We start from the raw sequence: 18,787 nt of genomic DNA, 5'->3' as shown, positions 1-18,787 counted from the left end.
CATAAATGCTCACAATTCATCCAAAATGTATCCAAATATCACAGATTTCGGTGGATAGGTTCAGTGTGTCTTGGGGAATAGGCACAACAAACAATGTTCATTTCGGACAATAGGGGGCGCCAAAAACACAACTAATTTATATCTCAAGAACCGATGGACTAAAAAAATATATATTGTCATAGACATACTGGCAGGGTGAGTATAAACTGAGATTTAAAGGGTCGCAACCAATGAAAAATGTGGGCGTGTCCTATTCAGTTTTTTCTCGAAATCGAAGGGTTAAAAAATGTACCGAGCCATAAGTAAGGGAGAAAATGAGTTACGGCCTTTAAATTCGGAACGCATGTCATAGCCCACAACCTTTTCCAGACTGTAGAAAAGAATCGGACGTTTTAGCAAATATGTCTCAGTAGCGCCCCCTATTGTGCGGTAGTCAAATATAGTTTCTTCGAACTACCCGAAACTTGGCACAGAGATTCCTCATGGAAATGCGGACATATTTCAAAATGGCTTCCATTATCTCCGCCCTCCATGAAGTCAGCCATTTTGAAATATGTCCATTTTAAGCGCATTTTCGCATACTTGTCCTAGGAAAATGATCGGAAAAATTTCAAACCAGGACAAGATCAGCCCATATCCAATGTGATGCTAAATTGCGAATGAATAGTCGACTGCTCAAACGGGGAGCTCGTAAGCTAACGGAACATGTACCAATTTTGACGATTTAAATGCCACAAAATCGTTAAAATTACTTTCGGACGCAAAACTTGGAACACACGTCACAACCCACGTCTTTTTCCAGACTGTACAAAAAAATGTACATTTTTGTACACCAGCTCAGTAGCGCCCCCTATTGTGCGATAGTCACATATAGTTTCTCCAAACTACCCCAATCTTGCCACAGACATTACTGATGGAATTGCAGACATATTTCAAAATAGCTTCCATTAGCCCCGCCCCCCAGAAAGTCGGCCATTTTGAAAAATCTGTGTTATTCATGCATTTTAAGCGCTTTTTCGCAAACACCTCCTCGGGAAAAGATCGGGAAAATTCCAGTCCAGGACAAGTTAAGCCCATATCCAATATCATGTTAAATTGCGAATAAAATAGTTGCTAGCTCAATCGGGGCGAACGTAGGCTAACCAGTCTCAAATGACTTTTTTTTTTGATATTTTTCCAGATATTCACGAAACGCTGTATACACATTACTATTATGATGGCACACAAATTTACCAGCAACAGCTCTGCTTATTAATTTCCCACATTAACCATAAACACCCAATACATATAAAACTCCTAAACAATGTATGGTGAAATGTTTTCCATCTTTGTTTTTCTATCTACGACTACAAACAGTATTTCCACTACAAGCAGAACAGTAACACATCTTTCTATGCAATACAATAGAACAGTATGTGTTCACAGCCAATCCATGATTTAATGAGTATTTCTTTTGTGCCAAGAGCTGATTTAGTATATTGCATCAACGACCTTTTCAATTAAATTGACAATTCTTTTGTGTAATTAATAGTGTGTGAAACCAGGCAGAGTGAGTGACATGGTGTTCATTTCCACTATGCCAAAGCAGTTTACAGTTGCTGACGGTGTAAGGTACTATATATTGTCCTAAGTAATTGTAGCTGTGTTCAAAGGAGTACACGTTACAAGGCCGTGCGGGGGGAGCTGCCAGACCCAGATGTCCTCAAAGTCAGCGAGGTATACAAGTACCTCTCAGCAGACATCTCACCATGAAAAAAAACGAATGGCTCACTACTCAACTCAATCTTGTGCACAGAGCCTATAGAACACATAATTTAAACCAGCAGGATGTAAACAGAGGAGAACAGCCGGTCTGATTTAGTGCCATGTGATTATCCTGTAATGAGTAACATACACAGTGTTGATCGACTATATAAACAGTTCATTTATTGTCTCGATACATGTGTTGTGTAAGACATTTTAATCAATTTGATACGTCAATATTAAATGTACCTTTATTTTGAAAAACTTTATTGTGAAGGACAAACCGGATGTCACATTTCCGGTATTGCCGGTTTAGGGAGAGACTTAATTCAGGTAGCTTGCCTTGGCTGTCTGTGTGCGCAGAGGTTTTGTCGTCAACAGACTCATTAAACTACCCACTTCTCGGTACATAGAAACCCTGCTCCACGGTGTCAAACGTGAGTAATATCGCAATTGGTGTGTTATACTGAAATGTGTTGACCTATATTTTATACTTTATTTATATATATGTATGCTTTTCATTGGAACACGCCGTGGGTGTGTGCAGTGTTAATGCTAATACCTAGCGCCACTTGTTTTGATGTACGTTTTTGTTGGTAACCTCGCTAGTTTGTATCTTTTAGTGTTGAGGTGGGCACCGTTAGATTCTGTGTCTCCTTGCGGTCATAAACAATGTGTTGGATGTTGAGCTAGGATAAGTAATAAGGGAGCTAGGAGTGATTTTCGGTGCAGTAATAGGTTAGCATTTTTCGCTCGGGGCTAATTCAGAGGCTCACTGTTAGCATTGTGTGTTTTTTGTGAAAAAATAAATGAAAAAGATCAGTTAAATTCGTTTTTTTCCCGTTCTATGGATATAAAATATTCATAGTTTATTAAATATTAAGCTTCCTTAGACGTTGTTTCCTGAAAATGACGCGATGTCGGGTCGGTGGGGCCTAAGAGGATAACAGAGTAGCCTCTGTTTTATTTTTATTTTATTTATTTTTTCACAACAGTTGTATTTGGATGGAATGAATACCTATAGTGATGTACGGTGGCCCTGAAGTGCAAGAAACCACAGCATTTCACAAAACACAACAGAATTTCACAAAACACAACAGCATTTCACAAAACGCCACAGCATTTCAGAAAACACAACAGCATTTCACAAAACACAACAGCATTTCACAAAACGCCACAGCATTTCACAAAACACTGCAGCATTTCACATTGGACGGAAAGGGTATTCCTTAGGGAGAACACTTATTGTTTGTGATATTGTTTGTGGACAGAGCCAGCCAGAGAAGCACTGCTGTGATTGGTTGTTTTTGCTGCCAATCAAGAAATGACTTCGTGATTGGACCAACACATCAGCCGTTAGCTGTTAGCACACACTTAGAGCTCACAGCTCCTCATATCTGTTCAGAAACTGGACAAAAGTTAAAGATATGCAAAACACAGACTGTCTATGTCATGGCGAATACAGTCGCTGCTTTATTTATGTCTGTATGATGTTGTTGTGAGTGTGGATGGAGCAGCTACAGGTTAGTTTAGCCTGATCGATTCGATTCACATGGAGATCCGGCCCGCCCCCTCTCCAGCGTCTTTTTTTAATCACAGGAGTAAACACAGAATTAATGCTTTATTAATTCATGGTTTTTAAGGGGCTTATCTCCATGTAAATACTATGGTAGACTACGCAGTTACCAAATCAGCCTACTATCACCTAAAGAACATATCTAGGATTAAAAGACTAATGTCACAGCAGGATTTGGAAAAACTTGTCCATGCCTTTATCTTCAGTAGACTGGACTACTGCAATGGTGTCTTCACAGGTCTCACTAAAAAATCTATTAGAAAGCTGCAGCTGATTCAGAACGCCGTTGCTCGAGTCCTCACTAACACTAAGAAAGTGGATCACATCACTCCTGTTCTGAAGTCTTCACACTGGCTTCCTGTGTGTCAAAGAATAGATTTCAAAATACTGCTGCTGGTTTATAAAGCACTGAATGGTTTAGGCCCAAAATACATTACTGACCTCCTGCTAAATGATGAACCATCCAGATCTCTCAGGTCTTCAGGGACTGGTCAGCTTTCTGTCCCCAGAGTCAGAACTAAACATGGTAAAGCAGCGTTCAGTTATTATGCTCCAAATATCTGGAACAAACTCCCAGAAACCTGCAGGTCCGCTGCAACTCTGACTACTTTTAAATCCAGGCTGAAGACTTTTCTTTTTGTCGCTGCTTTTAATTGAACTATTCATATCTTAAACTGCACTGTAACTTTTATCCATGTACTTTTTCTTGTAATGTTTAATTGAACTATTTATATTTTAGACTGCACTGTAACTTTTATCCATGTATTTTTCCTTAATGTTTATTTGATTAGCTTTTCTTTTTTAATGCTTAATGTCTTTCATTTTTTTTTTTGTAAAGCACTTTGAATTGCCTTGAGTTGAAAAGTGCTCTATAAATAAACTTGCCTTACCCAATATTCGCATCGCTCTAATCGCTTGAGTTTCACCGCGGCTGTCAGCTGTGTTTGCTCCTGTCATTCAAACAAGACGCGCTGGAGAGGGGGCGGGAAGTATCTCCATGTAAATCCTATAGGAGATACCAACTACAACAAAATGAACATATTTGACAGTGATTTAATTGTAATACACGTTTCAAAGTGATGCCGAAGTAACTAATACTGATAACGGTTAGTAAAAACCATGAATTAATGCTTTGACAAGTCTGCAGACAAGACGGCAGGCGAAAAGCTTTTAAAATGCGTGTTTTCAGAATGGAATCGGATCCATCAGGCTAAGCTAACCTGTAGCTGCTCCGTCCACACTCACAACAACGTCATACAGACATAAATAAAGCAGCGACTGTATTCGCCATGACAGTCTGTGGTTTGTACATATTTAACTTTTGTCCAGTTTCTGATAGGGATGGGAACGATTAATCGAATATTCGAAATGATTCAGGTATTCGAATAATTATTCATGTATTCGAATATGAGTTATGAATATTTTTATAAAAAAAAATTGTATTTTATTAAAAAAAAAATTGGGAGTGATGCCTAAGTTGATTACATATTATCAAATTGAATAATTCAATGTATATATATACGACTATGCCATAGCTAAATGTGTTAGGTGACGTCTAAAGGTGTGTTTTGCTCCGCTCACCGGTCCCTCACAGCGGGCAGAGCTGCAGGTGCTGATCTCTCTCCCTCGTGTCCGGTTATACTTCACTCGCGTTTATGTCCAAATCCATCAGATCTAGCTAGTTCTAGCCAATGATACGGCTGCTGCCCCTCCCTACACGCAGATCACGCAGACTCAAACCTCATCTTAGGCCCAAATGTGGCGCAAATGAGCTCCGCAGCCGTTGCGAGGTTCCGGCGCTAACAGGGGGGCGCTAACAGGGGGCGTGCTCCCCCGCCCCCTGTCAACACTCGCGACACATGAGTGGCCAGCCTAAACAACAATAAGCGCTGCTTGGCAACCGTGTGTGGCGGCAAAGTACATAGACATTTTGACTGGAGAGATTTAGTTTTGCCGGTATTCAACATTTTACGAGTCATAGTCCGGTAATTATTTACACTCTAAGAAGAGTCCTACACAGACATGGCGTCAAAAAGGAGTAATGTATGGAAATATTTCGACCAGGTAAGTGAGTGCGGTGTAGAGGTCAACCTATGCCAAATTAAACTTATATACATGCTATACCTTGCTATACCCGCAACCTCTGTTCCAGCTGAGAGGGTCTTCTCTACAGCTGTGAATCGCCTCCACACATGAAAGCTGTAGGCCTATAGCTTTCAAACTGTGATCACCAGTTCAATACATTTGACAAATTCGACTTGGTTTCTACTAGTGCTGTCAAAATTATCGCGTTAACGGCGGTAATTAATTTTTTGAATTAATTGCGTTAAAATATTTAACGCATTTAACGCATGTGCAGAATGGCCCGCCCCATACGTGCCACCAGTGGCAGCGCCAGGGTATGGCTGGGGTAGGCTACACCCATACCAAGAAATGGCTTAGCCCCACCATGAAAAATGATGTTAAAGTAAGCAAAATAAAGTCTGTCAACTCGCGGAGTAAATTGCACAGACAGCAGTTAGTAAGATTGATTTCAGTAGCCACGGTTTTGAAAACTTTTGTCACGTAGTGATCGTCTTCTCAATAGAACATATTTGATAACGGCGTGGTGTTGTTGCAGGAAATCCCGACGGAGAATACTTTTGCTGTAGTACAGGGCAGAGCCATATAATAGTAATAATATGGCTCTGGTACAGGGGTGCACATAACTGGTACGCAGGTTATGGCGTAATCTGAAATGCCTACCGTCACTTGTGTCACAAAGCGCATTTGCGTACCGACGTACTTGTGAAGCTTTCCCAGAAGGCGGTTAGATCACCGGACGACAGAGTCGGTCTCCGTGTGCACAGACAGGGCTGCTGTTAACGTCGGTCAGTAGGCCTACAACGGAACTGTGCCAAAACTACGCCAACCGGCTGCGGAGGGAGACTCCCCCCTTCACTGGAGAACTGCGCTAAAACAGCTGATCACAACGTTCACACTCTGTGGTCACCAAGTACTCCACTAGCCGCCGCCGCCGCCCTCCTCCCCCTCTGTCGACTTTCCTGAAGTACTCCCCCGTTGATAGAAATCAACACGTAATGAATTAAGACCCCACGGTTTGATGATTGATAGGTGTGTGGGTTGTCTTTCATTTTGACATGCAGACAAATGTTATAATAAACATACATACTGTATGTTAAATGGATATATCCGCCTTCTTTCATTTATCTTTCCATTCCCAACAATATACATAAATAAATGGCATATTTTGGACATAGTTCGAATGGTGATTAATGTGATTAATTAATTTTTAAGCTGTGATTAATATGATTAAAATGTGTAATCGTTTGACAGCCCTAGTTTCTACACTTATTTGAACATGTATGTATTTGTAAAAAATGATTGGAAAAAAAAATGGGTAAAAAAAAAAATTGTAAAGAAAAATGTTACCCATTTTTTTTTTTATAGGATATGTACATTTCGGTTAACCGGTTAACCGTTTTTTGGGGGGTCGAATATTCGAATATACATTTGCTTTCAAATTCCCATCCCTAGTTTCTGAACAGATATGAGGAGCTGTGAGCTCTGAGTGTGTGCTAACGGCTGATGTGTTGGGAGGGACCGGTTGGGACATATTGCGCTGTCGGACGTTGACCAATCACGAAGCGTCATTTCTTCACTGGCAGCAAAAACAACCAATCACAGCAGTGCTGTCTGGCTGGCTCTGTCCAATCATAAACAAGAAGTGTTCTCCCTAAGGAATACCCTTTCCATCCAATGTGAAATGCTGTGGTATTTTCTGAAATGCTGCAGCGTTTTGTGAAATGCTGTTGTGTTTTCATTTTAAGTCATACGCTAATATTAACCAATACACAGCTTCAATTATTACTTTACTTACCTTGACCACATAACAGCTGTATTGAAGGTTTGCTTTTTGATCAATAAACACAACAACAAAAAGCAAACTCCACTGGTATGGAACATACATGGCCTAATATCCAGAGGAGATGCGTTTATTGAGTAAACAAACAGTCAAGGGCAGAACGTCTGCACAACCCACTGCACCGCACGCCACGGTTAATCTGTTAAACCCGAAGGTCCCCGCCGGCGGGGACCCTGTTTTTTTTTTCCACGACACTGTCTCAGAGCATCTTAATATTTAAAAAACTATTAATGTGTTATACCAGATTAACGAGAAGAATCTCAGCTAACTGACGATAAGAACTATTTTTACCGAAACAAAACAAAAGTCTCACAAGAAGCGTTAGCATTAGCCCTTAGCTAAAACGGGCAGATGCTACTTCCGGTGCTAACTAGCAAAAACGACCTTTAAAACGTAATGTTTTCTGCACAAACTACATATCATCTGAAAGCTGATACTCCACAGATTATTTTTGTTATAAGTATCATCACTGTAGGACACAAACTCACTGAGCTATCAGCCAGAACAGAGAAGAAAAAAAACAACAGTTTTCAAAACCATAACAATAAGTATGTCTTTCCATTGCTGTTTTGTGATCAAAGCTCTTGTTCAAGGGAATAAAAACGCTGCTTAAGGTTAATCCAATGTCTCTTAGTCACTTTAGAATTGTTCCTGATAATCTATCATTACATTCATGGCAGCAGAGTAGGTATAACGTTTTGCAGTCCCGAGCTAATGCTGTCTCACGTGCTGTTTACGCAAACCTCTCTCTACTTGACGTAAGTGTTTAGCGGGACTTACTAACTGTCACTCGATTCTATTGGCTCTAGCGGTTCAGAAAAGGTGTCAATCACCCAAATCGACCAATGGGTTCCAAAGATATGATCCTGCGTAGTATAAACTACGCCTGCTCCGGCTCCATTACGCATTACGCAGCCAGAAGGGAGAGCTTCACCATCGAGCAGGTGCTAGAGATGCTAGCTGACGATAGCTATGATCATACCACATGACTCTTCGTCGGATGATGAAGATCTCCTCCAGCCAGACCTGGATCCGGACAGTAGTGACTCGGATGTTGAACTTCCACCACGGGAAAGGTATGTAATCTCTCTGTTTTTATATATGACTTATGTGTTTGGTGGAACTGCGTCACAGTGCTAGCTTAGCCAAGAAGCTACAGGAATGATTAGGCAAAATGCTAAATAGTTTTACTTTTTGGAGTTACATTTTCTAAATGAATGGCCAGTGAATGAATATATACATGTGTTTACTTATTTATTTGGTGTAATATTATTTATTTATAGTCCAATATTATCCTTTTTATATATTACTTTTGTGTTTGGTGGAACTGCATCACAGTGTTAGCTTAGCCAACAGGAATGATTAGCCAAAATGCTAAATAGTGTTACTTGTCTTTTTGGAGTTACATTTTCTAAATGAATGGCCAGTGAATGAATATACATGTGTTTACTTATTTATTTGGTGTAATATTATTCATTTATAGTCCAATATTATCCTATAAGTATAAGCCAGTGAATTAATCTAATCTCTTTGTTTTTCCACATTTAACATTACATAGCATGCTGTTCCCAATTACGTCAGATCAATTTTATCCTGCAATACAGTGCAATACATATGTTACAACTACATATTTAGTCATACATCACTATTACCCAACACACAGCTTCACGCATCATTGTTGTGCCATTGACAACATCACATTAACAACTGTATTGCAGGTTTGCTTTTTGATCAATACACACAGCCACAAAAAGCAAACACCACTGGTATGGACTCTCATATGAGACAGGGTTCAAATCCCTGTAGTGGCTTGAACTATTGTTGGACTGTACACATTTCTTTAACACGCCAAATATATCCCGTAAAAACTCAAACAACTCTTAACTATACCTCCATTCAACAACTATAACATCAACCACAAATCAACACCCTGCTTACACAGCCAGAACCACTAACACACAAGCCTAATACCTCCTGGTCAGATCACACGCAGCTCATTTACCACGACTCCAGCACGCCTGCAGGACGCCGGGACGACCGGCGACCCTCCCCGGCAGGCGCTCGGACGCGAAGGCCCGCCCACAACTGCGTGCACGTCTGTGACCGCAGTTTTAATATTAATATTGAAATCAGTACATTACATGGCATATTATTCAATGTTTTCATATTATTCAATGTATGTATTTTTCTAAATATATTTATTTTGGTAGGTTTGCTCTTCCGTGATAAACTATTATTATTATAATTAAATACATTTGTCTCATAATACTTACATACTTGTACTTAAAGATATGAATGCAGTACTTTAACTTATTATTAGTATTTTCACAGTGAGGTGTTTGTACTTTTACTTCAGGATCTACTACCTGCAGCAAGTGCTGATAAAGAGTCTAAAGTGTTATTAATGTGATAATAAGTGTTACTGAAGAGTTTAAAGTGTTAATGAACAGTAAAGGGAACAGACCTGCTCTGTGTATCCGAAGCTGAGGCTGTAAAACAGCGTCCAGTAGTTTCTGGAGCCTCTTGTTCTCCTCTTTGGAAAGAAACAGCTCCTCCTCGAGCTCTGCTATTGTTTGTTCAAACAGAGCAAATATCTCTTCAGCAGCAGCAGTTACTCGCTGCTTCTTCAACGACAGCAGCATTTGGACTTTACTCATGTTTCCTAGATCACCTTTCCCTGCAGACTCCGTTAAACACACAGTTTCTCTCTCCGTCAAACTCTCAATCTGACTAGTGTTGCTCACGTGTTTCCAGCTAGCATGCTAAGCTAGCTCCTATAGTCCGAGGTAAACGCTCCAGAAAAAAGAGCACAGAGTCCGTTCAGAGGTTTATCCAGACACACAGATGATGGATCAGTAGAGCTGGAGCTCACACACACTTTCTCAGGAACACAGAGAGAGAACCGAAGCGACGAGACGCCACATGCAGGGCTCGAGTTATGTGTGAGCTAGTGATGTATCACATGTGCTCGGGGTCCGTTACGCTTAGCAATGACGTCACGCATTGGCCGTACGGCAACCCAAGAGACAATAATAATAATTCTAAATAAAACAAGAAGTTCACCTAAATTACATTTAAGACACTGCAAAGAAAGTAACAAAAACAATGTAATATCCTTTTTTTTCGTTTCAGAGAACACAAATTGGGTTATTTACATAATTATGTTTACACTGGTGGTGACATTTACGGGACACAATTCACTGGGTTATATAGTGTGTGTTGAACCACGGACGAGTTAGTGAGTGCACCTGTGTTATGTTGTCATTCTAGCTTGTGTAGTGTGTATACAAGAACAATGGACACACGGTCATAATAACCCATGAGCGCCGTTATAAGGCCTCATGTGAACAGCACTGCACACACCTCCACTCATCCCCTGAGCGTGTACGCGCCTGATGATGAGAGCCGGAGTGAAACGCAGCGTGTGGAGGCTCCCTCGCAGCCCTTTCGCCTCACGGGCAGCGGCGGCGAGGGCAATGGCGTGGCTGGTCACCATGACGACCATTACAGCACATCACAGAGAAGCCAGAACGGGGGAATGAGTCAAAATACAGCTCTGTAGAACAAACCTTTCTGTAATCAGATCAGTTGTATTGATTCAGATGTTCTCTCACAGCACTTTACAGATACTAAACCGTACTCTTTGTTGTTTATTACAATCATCCTCATTCACCCTAACCCCTGTTTCAGAGTCACTGTGTGTCAGTCAGTGCTGGCTCTCATGGCTGCCCCTCCTCCTCGAACTCAGATCCAGAGAGCAGTTTACAACCAAAGACTGAGGACGACACTGGAGACTCTTCTGAACCTGACGACGCTGAACGCAGTGCTGACTGGAAGGAGACCAGAGAACCCGCCTCAGGCTCAGACTCACATAGACGAGAATCTGTCAGTGATCCACGACGTAGTGCTGAAAAGAAGCCCCTCTTATTGAACTAGGGGGCGCGGATAACCGGGCCTGCTCAGTCTCACTTAGAGTCCCGCCCCTCCCGTTCATTTCTATGGCATTCTCGTTCACATCTTGTGTCCACCCATTGGTCGTCTCACTTAGTTCTAGTACTCTGATTGGATGACGTCAGCGGGGAGCGTCTTCACTGTAAATGAACAGGCATCATAACTGACCGGCTTTTGAAAAGGTAACATAAACTGTAGTTTATTACAATCATCCTCAGTCACCAAAACCCCCTGTTTCAGAGTCACTGTTGCCCCTTTCACACCAATGCGTTTTCAGCTCCGGCTCGGAGCCTGAAAAGTACCGGTTTTTCCTGTTCACACCGCAGATACCTCATTCACACCAACGGTGTTTCAGGGCCTGTTCGGAGCTGGAGCTTGAAAAGCACCGGGTTTTCCTGTTCACACCGCAGCGGAGCAGCCTCTTAGCTCCGGAATCCGGTTTGTTTCAAGAACCAAATTGTCCAGCCAGAGCAAAAGCACCGCATACGTCACGCTTATGTCGAGGCGGGGGCAGAGACAGATCAACTCCTGAACAACAACAACAAGCCCGCGTTTTATCCAGTTTGTACACAACGCTGGAGAAACTTAACAAGAGTTTCAGAGTTTCTGCCATAGACTGTATAAAGGTTTCTGCTCGCAACGTGTCATTATAACTCATTATAAATCTATAAAACTATAAATATTAAACTTTACTTCACGTGTTCATTTGAGAACAGCTGTTACATACCTGGGTGAAGGTTACAGTTCATTGAAATGAAAGATACAACGTTACTCCACACTCATGGTTCAGTCCACCTTAAGAAATAAGACCGACCTCGAAAGCAGTTGTGTTTTAAAAAAACCTTTATTGACACGGGTACATTTTTATTTAAAGAGCCTGTGACACGGTTTTCCCCCATCATCCAAACCCATCAATTTGAGTACATATTGTCCCCTTGAAAACCGTTACTGAACTGATTTTGGATATTTGTACTTTGATAACCGTTAATCTGCCTTCAATGTTGACCATTTTCTGGATCTTCTCGCGGATTCTTCAAGTCCCGCCAAATGATGGGTGTCGTCATTGCGGGCACAGCGCTCCAGCTGCACCGTCCAGGATCCCAGCGTCTGCATGTAAACCTTTATATATATACAGTCAGATGTAAACGCACGACGGCGCACACAGCAGCAAGCTCAGACAGCGATGACAGGTTAATGTTGAACGTGTCTGAGAGCTCATGTGAGGCTGAAGGATCGGTTTATGTTGTATCTGTTAGAAGTTTAGGAATGAGGTGCGTCAATATGGGCGATCATACGGTCATGTAGCCAGTGGTGGAATGGGACTAAAAATCATCCCGGGACTCTCGACCGGCCCACTTCGGTACCGCTAGTAAATTGTCAACGGGGGGAGTGGGGGATGTCAGGGTGCTGTAGATAGTAAATGTAAATATGTAAATATTTGTGTCACTGCATCCTGGTAAAATACAAATATAATGTATAATGTCTGTGTCTTTGACATTAGCGCTGCTCGCCACCTGTGCCCTGTACTACGAAGCCAGTTCAACAGACCCTGGATATGTTTGAGTAACAAACAAACTAACAACAACAAACTAACAAACGAGATCTCGCTAAGCGGTCCTACGACGCTGGTTATCAACTCGGTAAATCAAGCCAGGGTTTCTCTCTCCAGCTGAGAGCGCGTTCACGTCTAAGACACGAGTGGATCTGACTTTAATTACATTTGACTCGAGTGTTTCGTCAACATAATGTGTTAAATAATACTTCTGCATCCAGTCTGTGACACTGTGAGTGTTGCACGGCCAGATACGGCTCAGCGGACTCAGATCAGGACATATATGATATATTATGATATTATATGATCGATGATCTGATTGATGATGTAATATGAATGATAAGTGCGACACGTCGGCGTCTTCTCTGCATACGGCAGTTTAAACTGTATTTCCTTTATCCTGTAATATGACTTGAGAGATTTAAACTCCGCACACTGAGTTGATCTCTTTTCTATAGACGCCAGAGGCGGGCAGCGTCAGGTAAAAGAAGTTATTTAGCCTTCTCAAACCTGAGCCTCACGCGCCGCCTATGGGGGATGTGCTGGTGACTTATCCGACCGGCCCACTTCGGTACCGGCCAGTCCGCCACTGCACCCAGCCCACGTAAACTGTCAACGGGGGGAGCCTCGCTGCGGGGAAACGGTGGACCTAGTGTCCCGATCGGAGTGGGAATAATAATAATAATCCGTGCATTTTATCCATTAAATTCCCCAACATTGTGGTAAAAAAAACACACGTTTAATCCATGTTGTTGGTGTACTACAACTACAAAACGCATCGGTTTGTTTTCTCATCAGGAAATGCAGACCGGCTCAAACAAACGATTTTTAATCATCATCCTCACTCATCATTTAATGTATCATATGTTCGCCGAATTGACATGAAAGCACTAATAAATGTAGTTTCATCCACTTGAGTTTACAACCACAAAAATAATCGATTTGTTTTTATATCACATCCTACGGGAGGAAATTCAGCAGCTCTCACTCCCGATTTTTAATCCTAATATAATCATCATCTTCACCACGATCATTTATGTTTATGTTCGCCGAATTGACATGAAAGCACTGACACATATGAATATACTGTCAGTGGCGGCTGGTGGAAAATATTTTTGGTGGGGCTATTGATAGAGTGAGTAAAAAAATTTTTTTGGGAGAAATGACCCCTTAAATTAGGACTTCTGGTGATGTAATGGCGCGTTTCCAGTGCAGCGCGGAGCTGCGTTCAGACCAGACGCGATGCGAATATTCGCTTCGCTCTAAACGCTCCTATCGCATCGCTCTAGTCGCTCGAGTTTCACCGCAGCTGTCAGCTGTGTTTACTCGCATCATTCAAACAAGATGCCCTGGCTCGGGAGCTACAACTACAACAACATGAACATATTTTACCGTGATTAAATTGTAATACACGTTTCTAAATGATGCCGACGTAACAACATCCTGATACCGGTTAGTAAAAACCATGAATTAATGCTTTGACAAGTCTGCAGACAGACGGCAGGCGAAAAACCTTTTAGAATGCTTGTTCTCTGAATGGAGCTTGGCTAAGCTAACGCTATATATGCTCCGACCGTACACACTCACAACAACGGCCTACAGACATAAATAAACCAGCGACTGTATTCTCCATGACACAGACAGTCTGTGGTTTGTACTTGTTTAACTTTTGTCTAGTTTCTGAACAGATCGTATCTGTCCCCGGCTGTTTGAAGAGCAAGCATGTGAAACAAAAGATAGCATTTACCTGTTTGCATCCAGCTAGCCATGTGAGAAGCCTTGTTGATACGTTTTGTCTTTTTCACGAGCTTGCTGTGATATATAAAAATCGGGTTGGTCCGGTCCAAGGTCTTTAAGTATCAATTTATCTCCCAAACTTCTCCTTTCAAAAGGATTGGAGAGTAGCTCTTGGGCAGACCGAGGCTCCGGCGACTCCACCTGCACACCATTCTCATCCAAATACTGCGTCACCTTGGTTACTCACGAGTCTAAACAACGCACGTAAGCAACATGGGCGCCAACGTGAGCGCCCACGTGACCAAAATATTTGACGGCGCTGATTGGCTGAAATTATGTTTCGGCGGCACAGTTTACTATTGAGACTTTTGCAACCTGCTGGTTGCTGCTGTTTCGCTCGGGGGCTCTGCCCCGTAATGATAAACTAATGCCATGGGCAAGGCCAGGCAGGAAACAGGTGACTTATCAGTAACTTTAGACATCGTAACACAATTTTAAACGAAATTGTATTGTAGATTATACATTTTTGTGATACTAATTGTATGATATTTACCTTGTTCATTAAAAATTTAAATATAAAATATATATATTTTTTAAATATATATTTTTTAAATATATTTTTTTTTATTTAATATTTATTTTTATTTTTTATTTTGTATCTGGCAAGAGGTGGGGCGGCGCCCCTAGCGCCCCTATGGGCCGGCCGCCACTGTGTAGTCAACTTCATTAAAACGTTATTAACGTGCCTAAACTCAGTAATTCACCATTTCTACGCATGACAACACACTTTGTCCGTGTTTGGCTCTCGAAGCGTTCCCGCATTGACGTCACTTCCCCCAAAACTTCAAAATGAGTCGATGGAATTTCCCCGCGATGTTCGAAATTATTGATATTTAACGGAACGGTATCGCGTTTTCTTTTTTAAACTGACGGTTCGAGATTACTAGTAGCCCAATATTTCATTGCACAACAGTTGTTGGGATGGTGTCACAGGCTCTTTAACTAAACCACAGAAATGACTCCGGAAAAGCTGCAGATAGAGCCATAAGAAATGAATGCAACTGATTTCATCCGCGCGGTTTGGCTTTATGAAGCAGGCACGCAAACGGTTACGTCATGACGCAAACGGTTACGTCATGATGCAAACGATGACGCATTACCAGTCGGACTCTGGGCGGTGTGAAAAGAGCCAGAGCTAAACCGAAGAACTGGTTCTGAACCTGAAAAGCTCTAGCACGGAGCTTGAACCGGAGATGCGTTGGTGTGAATGAGGTAATAGGCACCGCCTCTTAGCTCCGGAATCTGGTTCACTTCCAGCTCCAAAAAATTGTCGATCTAGAGGCAAGAGCTTCGGAGCTAAGAGGCGGCGGCGCTTACGTCTCTTTTACGTCGAGGCGGGGGCAGGGGCAGATTCGTAGTTGAAGTAGATGCTGAAGACCACAAATAAGTCTTGCATTTCGCACGTGATGTTTATAAAGTTCCAAGTGAAGTCGACCCTTGTAAAGTCGTCCGATGCCTTCCATTTCGTTTCGTAAGAGGATAACCAAAGCGAACAGCGCTTCAATACAATCGGCCATTGTTGTTGCTGTGTGTGTTGCGGCTTTCACACCAGCGCTTTTCCCTTTCTAGCTCCGAGCGGGAGATTTTCTGTTCAGCTCCGGTTTCCCTTTTCTGCTCCCGCTCTGTTCACACCGCCCAGAGCTGCCGCTGCTGCGTCATGACGTCACCGTTTATGTGCTTGCTTCATAAAATCCAAACCGCGCGGAAATCCCTCACATCGACAACAACAACAATGGCCGATTGTATTGAAGCGCTGTTCGCTTTGGTTATCCTCTTACGAAACGAAATGGAAGGCATCGGACGACTTTACTTGGAATTTTACAAACATCACATGCGAAATGCAAGACTTCTTTGTGGTCTTCAGCATCTACTTCAACAACGAATCTGCCCCCGCCTCGACGTAAAAGAGACGTAAGCGACAAAGCTCTTGCCTCTAGACCGCCAATTTTTTGGAGCTGGAGGTGAACCAGATTCCGGAGTTAAGAGGCGGTGCCTCTGCGGTGTGAACAGGAAAAAACGGTACTTTTCTGGCTCCAGCTCCGAGCCGGAGCTGAAAACGCGTTGGTGTGAAAGGGGCATGTGTCAGTCAGTGCTGGCTGTCATGGCCTTCCGAAGAGGTACAGAGGAAGCACAATCGGCCATTGTTGTTGTTGTCGGTGTCAGCTGTGAGGGGTTTCCGCGCGGTTTGGCTTTATGAAGCAGGCACGCAAACGGTTACGTCATGACGCAAACGCTGACGCAATGACGCAGCACCAGTCGGACTCTGGGCGGTGTGAAAAGAGCTGGAGCTAAACCGAAGAACCGGTTCTGAACCTGAAAAGCTCTAGCACGGAGCTTGACACGGAGTTGCGTTGGTGTGAATGAGGTAAGAGAATGGCCAGTATATCCTGCATCACAGACCCCAGTGGATCTTCTATGTTGAGAAGGTCTCTGCTGGGGGCCGGAGTGGTTTGGTGAAGGGGCTCTGTGGCATTATTCCCCCCCTCTCTGGGTCCCTTTTTAGTGTCAATCAGATCAGAGCCCTTTAGATCAATAAAGCCAGTGTACCACCCAGACCCCACCTGAGAACTTGAACTTGAATACATTCATAGAAAGGTGGAGGGTGCTGGCATTCAAGATCCAAGAAAGGAGCAAGAGAAGAGTGAGATTTGAAACAATCGGCAGGAGACATTCACAAAGACTGGCAGTCTCCTGAATATTATTGTAACCACACCCATGGCTACGGCCTACGGCTGAGGCAGGGGGGTGCTTTCCCACTCTGAAAAGGATAAAGACTTTCTTGAGGAACAGCATGACACAGGATCGCCTGAATGCTCTGGCTATGCTGTCAGGAGCATTCCTGACTTCAACACCAGATGGGTCATAAACCATGAACAGTTTTAAGAAAGAAGAAAACAAATACCAGTTCTGAGAATACAAATTCCTAGTACAGCGGTAGATGTTCAGGTTGATAAATAATATTTTCCACCAGCCGCCACTGCTCAGTGGGTCTCAAACGGTTTGGTTACAAATTATTCAAAAGATTATTTGCGCGGCACACCTTCTTCATATGATCATTATCGTTATAAAAAAATGAAAATAAAGGAAAAACAGTTATGAAATACTATATGGCAGTAAAACAAGTATACAGTTTGAAAAGGGAGTGATTTGAACATCTGCTTCCAGTTGTGTTTCATCTGGGTGCTGAGAGATGTATCCATAGATCCAATGTTGCTCTCAAAGTGCACCAGATTGATGCTTTTAACTTCAACATTTAAAAAAATCTTCTCGGGGGAGCATGCCCCCGGACCCCCTAGAGGAGGTGAGGTCCGCTCCCCACTCCTAAAAAATAGCACTTTACCCCTGCCTATATGCCGTGAGCTGATTATCGAGCCTTCATTGTAACAGTCGCGGGTGTACTGTGTGTTTGCGTGTGGGGAGTGTTGCAATAGAACATTCCACTGTAGCACCTCAGCACCCCCACTAATACCTTCCCGCGCCTCTGGTCAGGTCTGTATTCACTGTGATCAGATGCTGCTCTATCTGAATGCACAGATCACTCCTGCTGTTAGAGGAAATCCTGCTTATTGTAATAACAGAAATGTGCAATGCAGACAGAAGAAGAAAGGCAGAGGAGATGAGCAGAGTGAAGAGGAGATCAGAGGCTCTGCAGCTGCAGTACCGCAGGGGGCCATGGGGGCGCTGTTTCACCCAAATCATCCCAAATCATATCAAATCTTTAAAAAATCATATAAAATCACAGAAAAGAGCTACGGGAAGGAAACAATAAGGAACGCTTCACGAATTTGCGTGTCATCCTTGCGCCTAGGGGGCGAGGATAATCGGGCCTGCTCAGTCTCACTTATGGCGCGTTTCCACTGCACCGGGTAGCTCGCTTTAAGCGTGCCGAGCCGTGCAGGGCCCGTTTTTGGTTGCGTTTCCACTTGGCCTAGTTTTGACCCGGGGCTACTTTTCCACCTTTTTTCTGGCCCGACTAAATCGTGGTTCTAGGGCCAGGAACAACCAGGCTGAGTCGGGCTGAGTATGCTAAACTAGAGAGAGAACCGCTGGCAAGGGGGCTACAACTACAACAAGATGAACATATGTGACCGTGATTTAATTGTAATACACGTTTCAAAATGATGCCGAAGTAACAACATACTGATACCGGTTAGTAAAAACCATGAATTAATGCTTTGAGTCTGCAGACAGACGGCAGGCGAAGAACCTTTAGAATGCGTGCTTTCTAAATGGAGCTTGGCTA

At 42.8% G+C, this 18,787-nt stretch overlaps 1 protein-coding gene across 3 annotated transcripts in view; it reads right to left on the bottom strand.

The window, feature by feature from the left end:
- Positions 1-14,684, bottom strand: part of LOC117453935 (zinc finger protein 583-like) — a 29,713-nt gene extending 15,029 nt beyond the window's left edge. For 2 of the 3 annotated variants that reach the window (XM_071204552.1, XM_071204553.1), the window contains exon 1: positions 9,709-10,210. In XM_071204552.1, coding sequence (XP_071060653.1) covers positions 9,709-9,901 — 193 coding nt within the window. In that variant the 5' untranslated portion in view covers positions 9,902-10,210. Of the gene's footprint in view, positions 1-9,708; positions 10,211-14,494 lie in introns of those variants that run through there. The other variant, XM_071204554.1, reaches the window with a different exon arrangement.
- Positions 14,685-18,787: the final 4,103 nt, after the last annotated feature.

The sequence above is a fragment of the Pseudochaenichthys georgianus genome, chromosome 10 (genome assembly GCF_902827115.2).
Source record: "Pseudochaenichthys georgianus chromosome 10, fPseGeo1.2, whole genome shotgun sequence".
NCBI lineage: Eukaryota > Metazoa > Chordata > Actinopteri > Perciformes > Channichthyidae > Pseudochaenichthys > Pseudochaenichthys georgianus.
The sequence above is the reverse complement of the archived record's forward strand: the minus strand, read 5'-3'. Positions and strand labels throughout refer to the sequence as shown.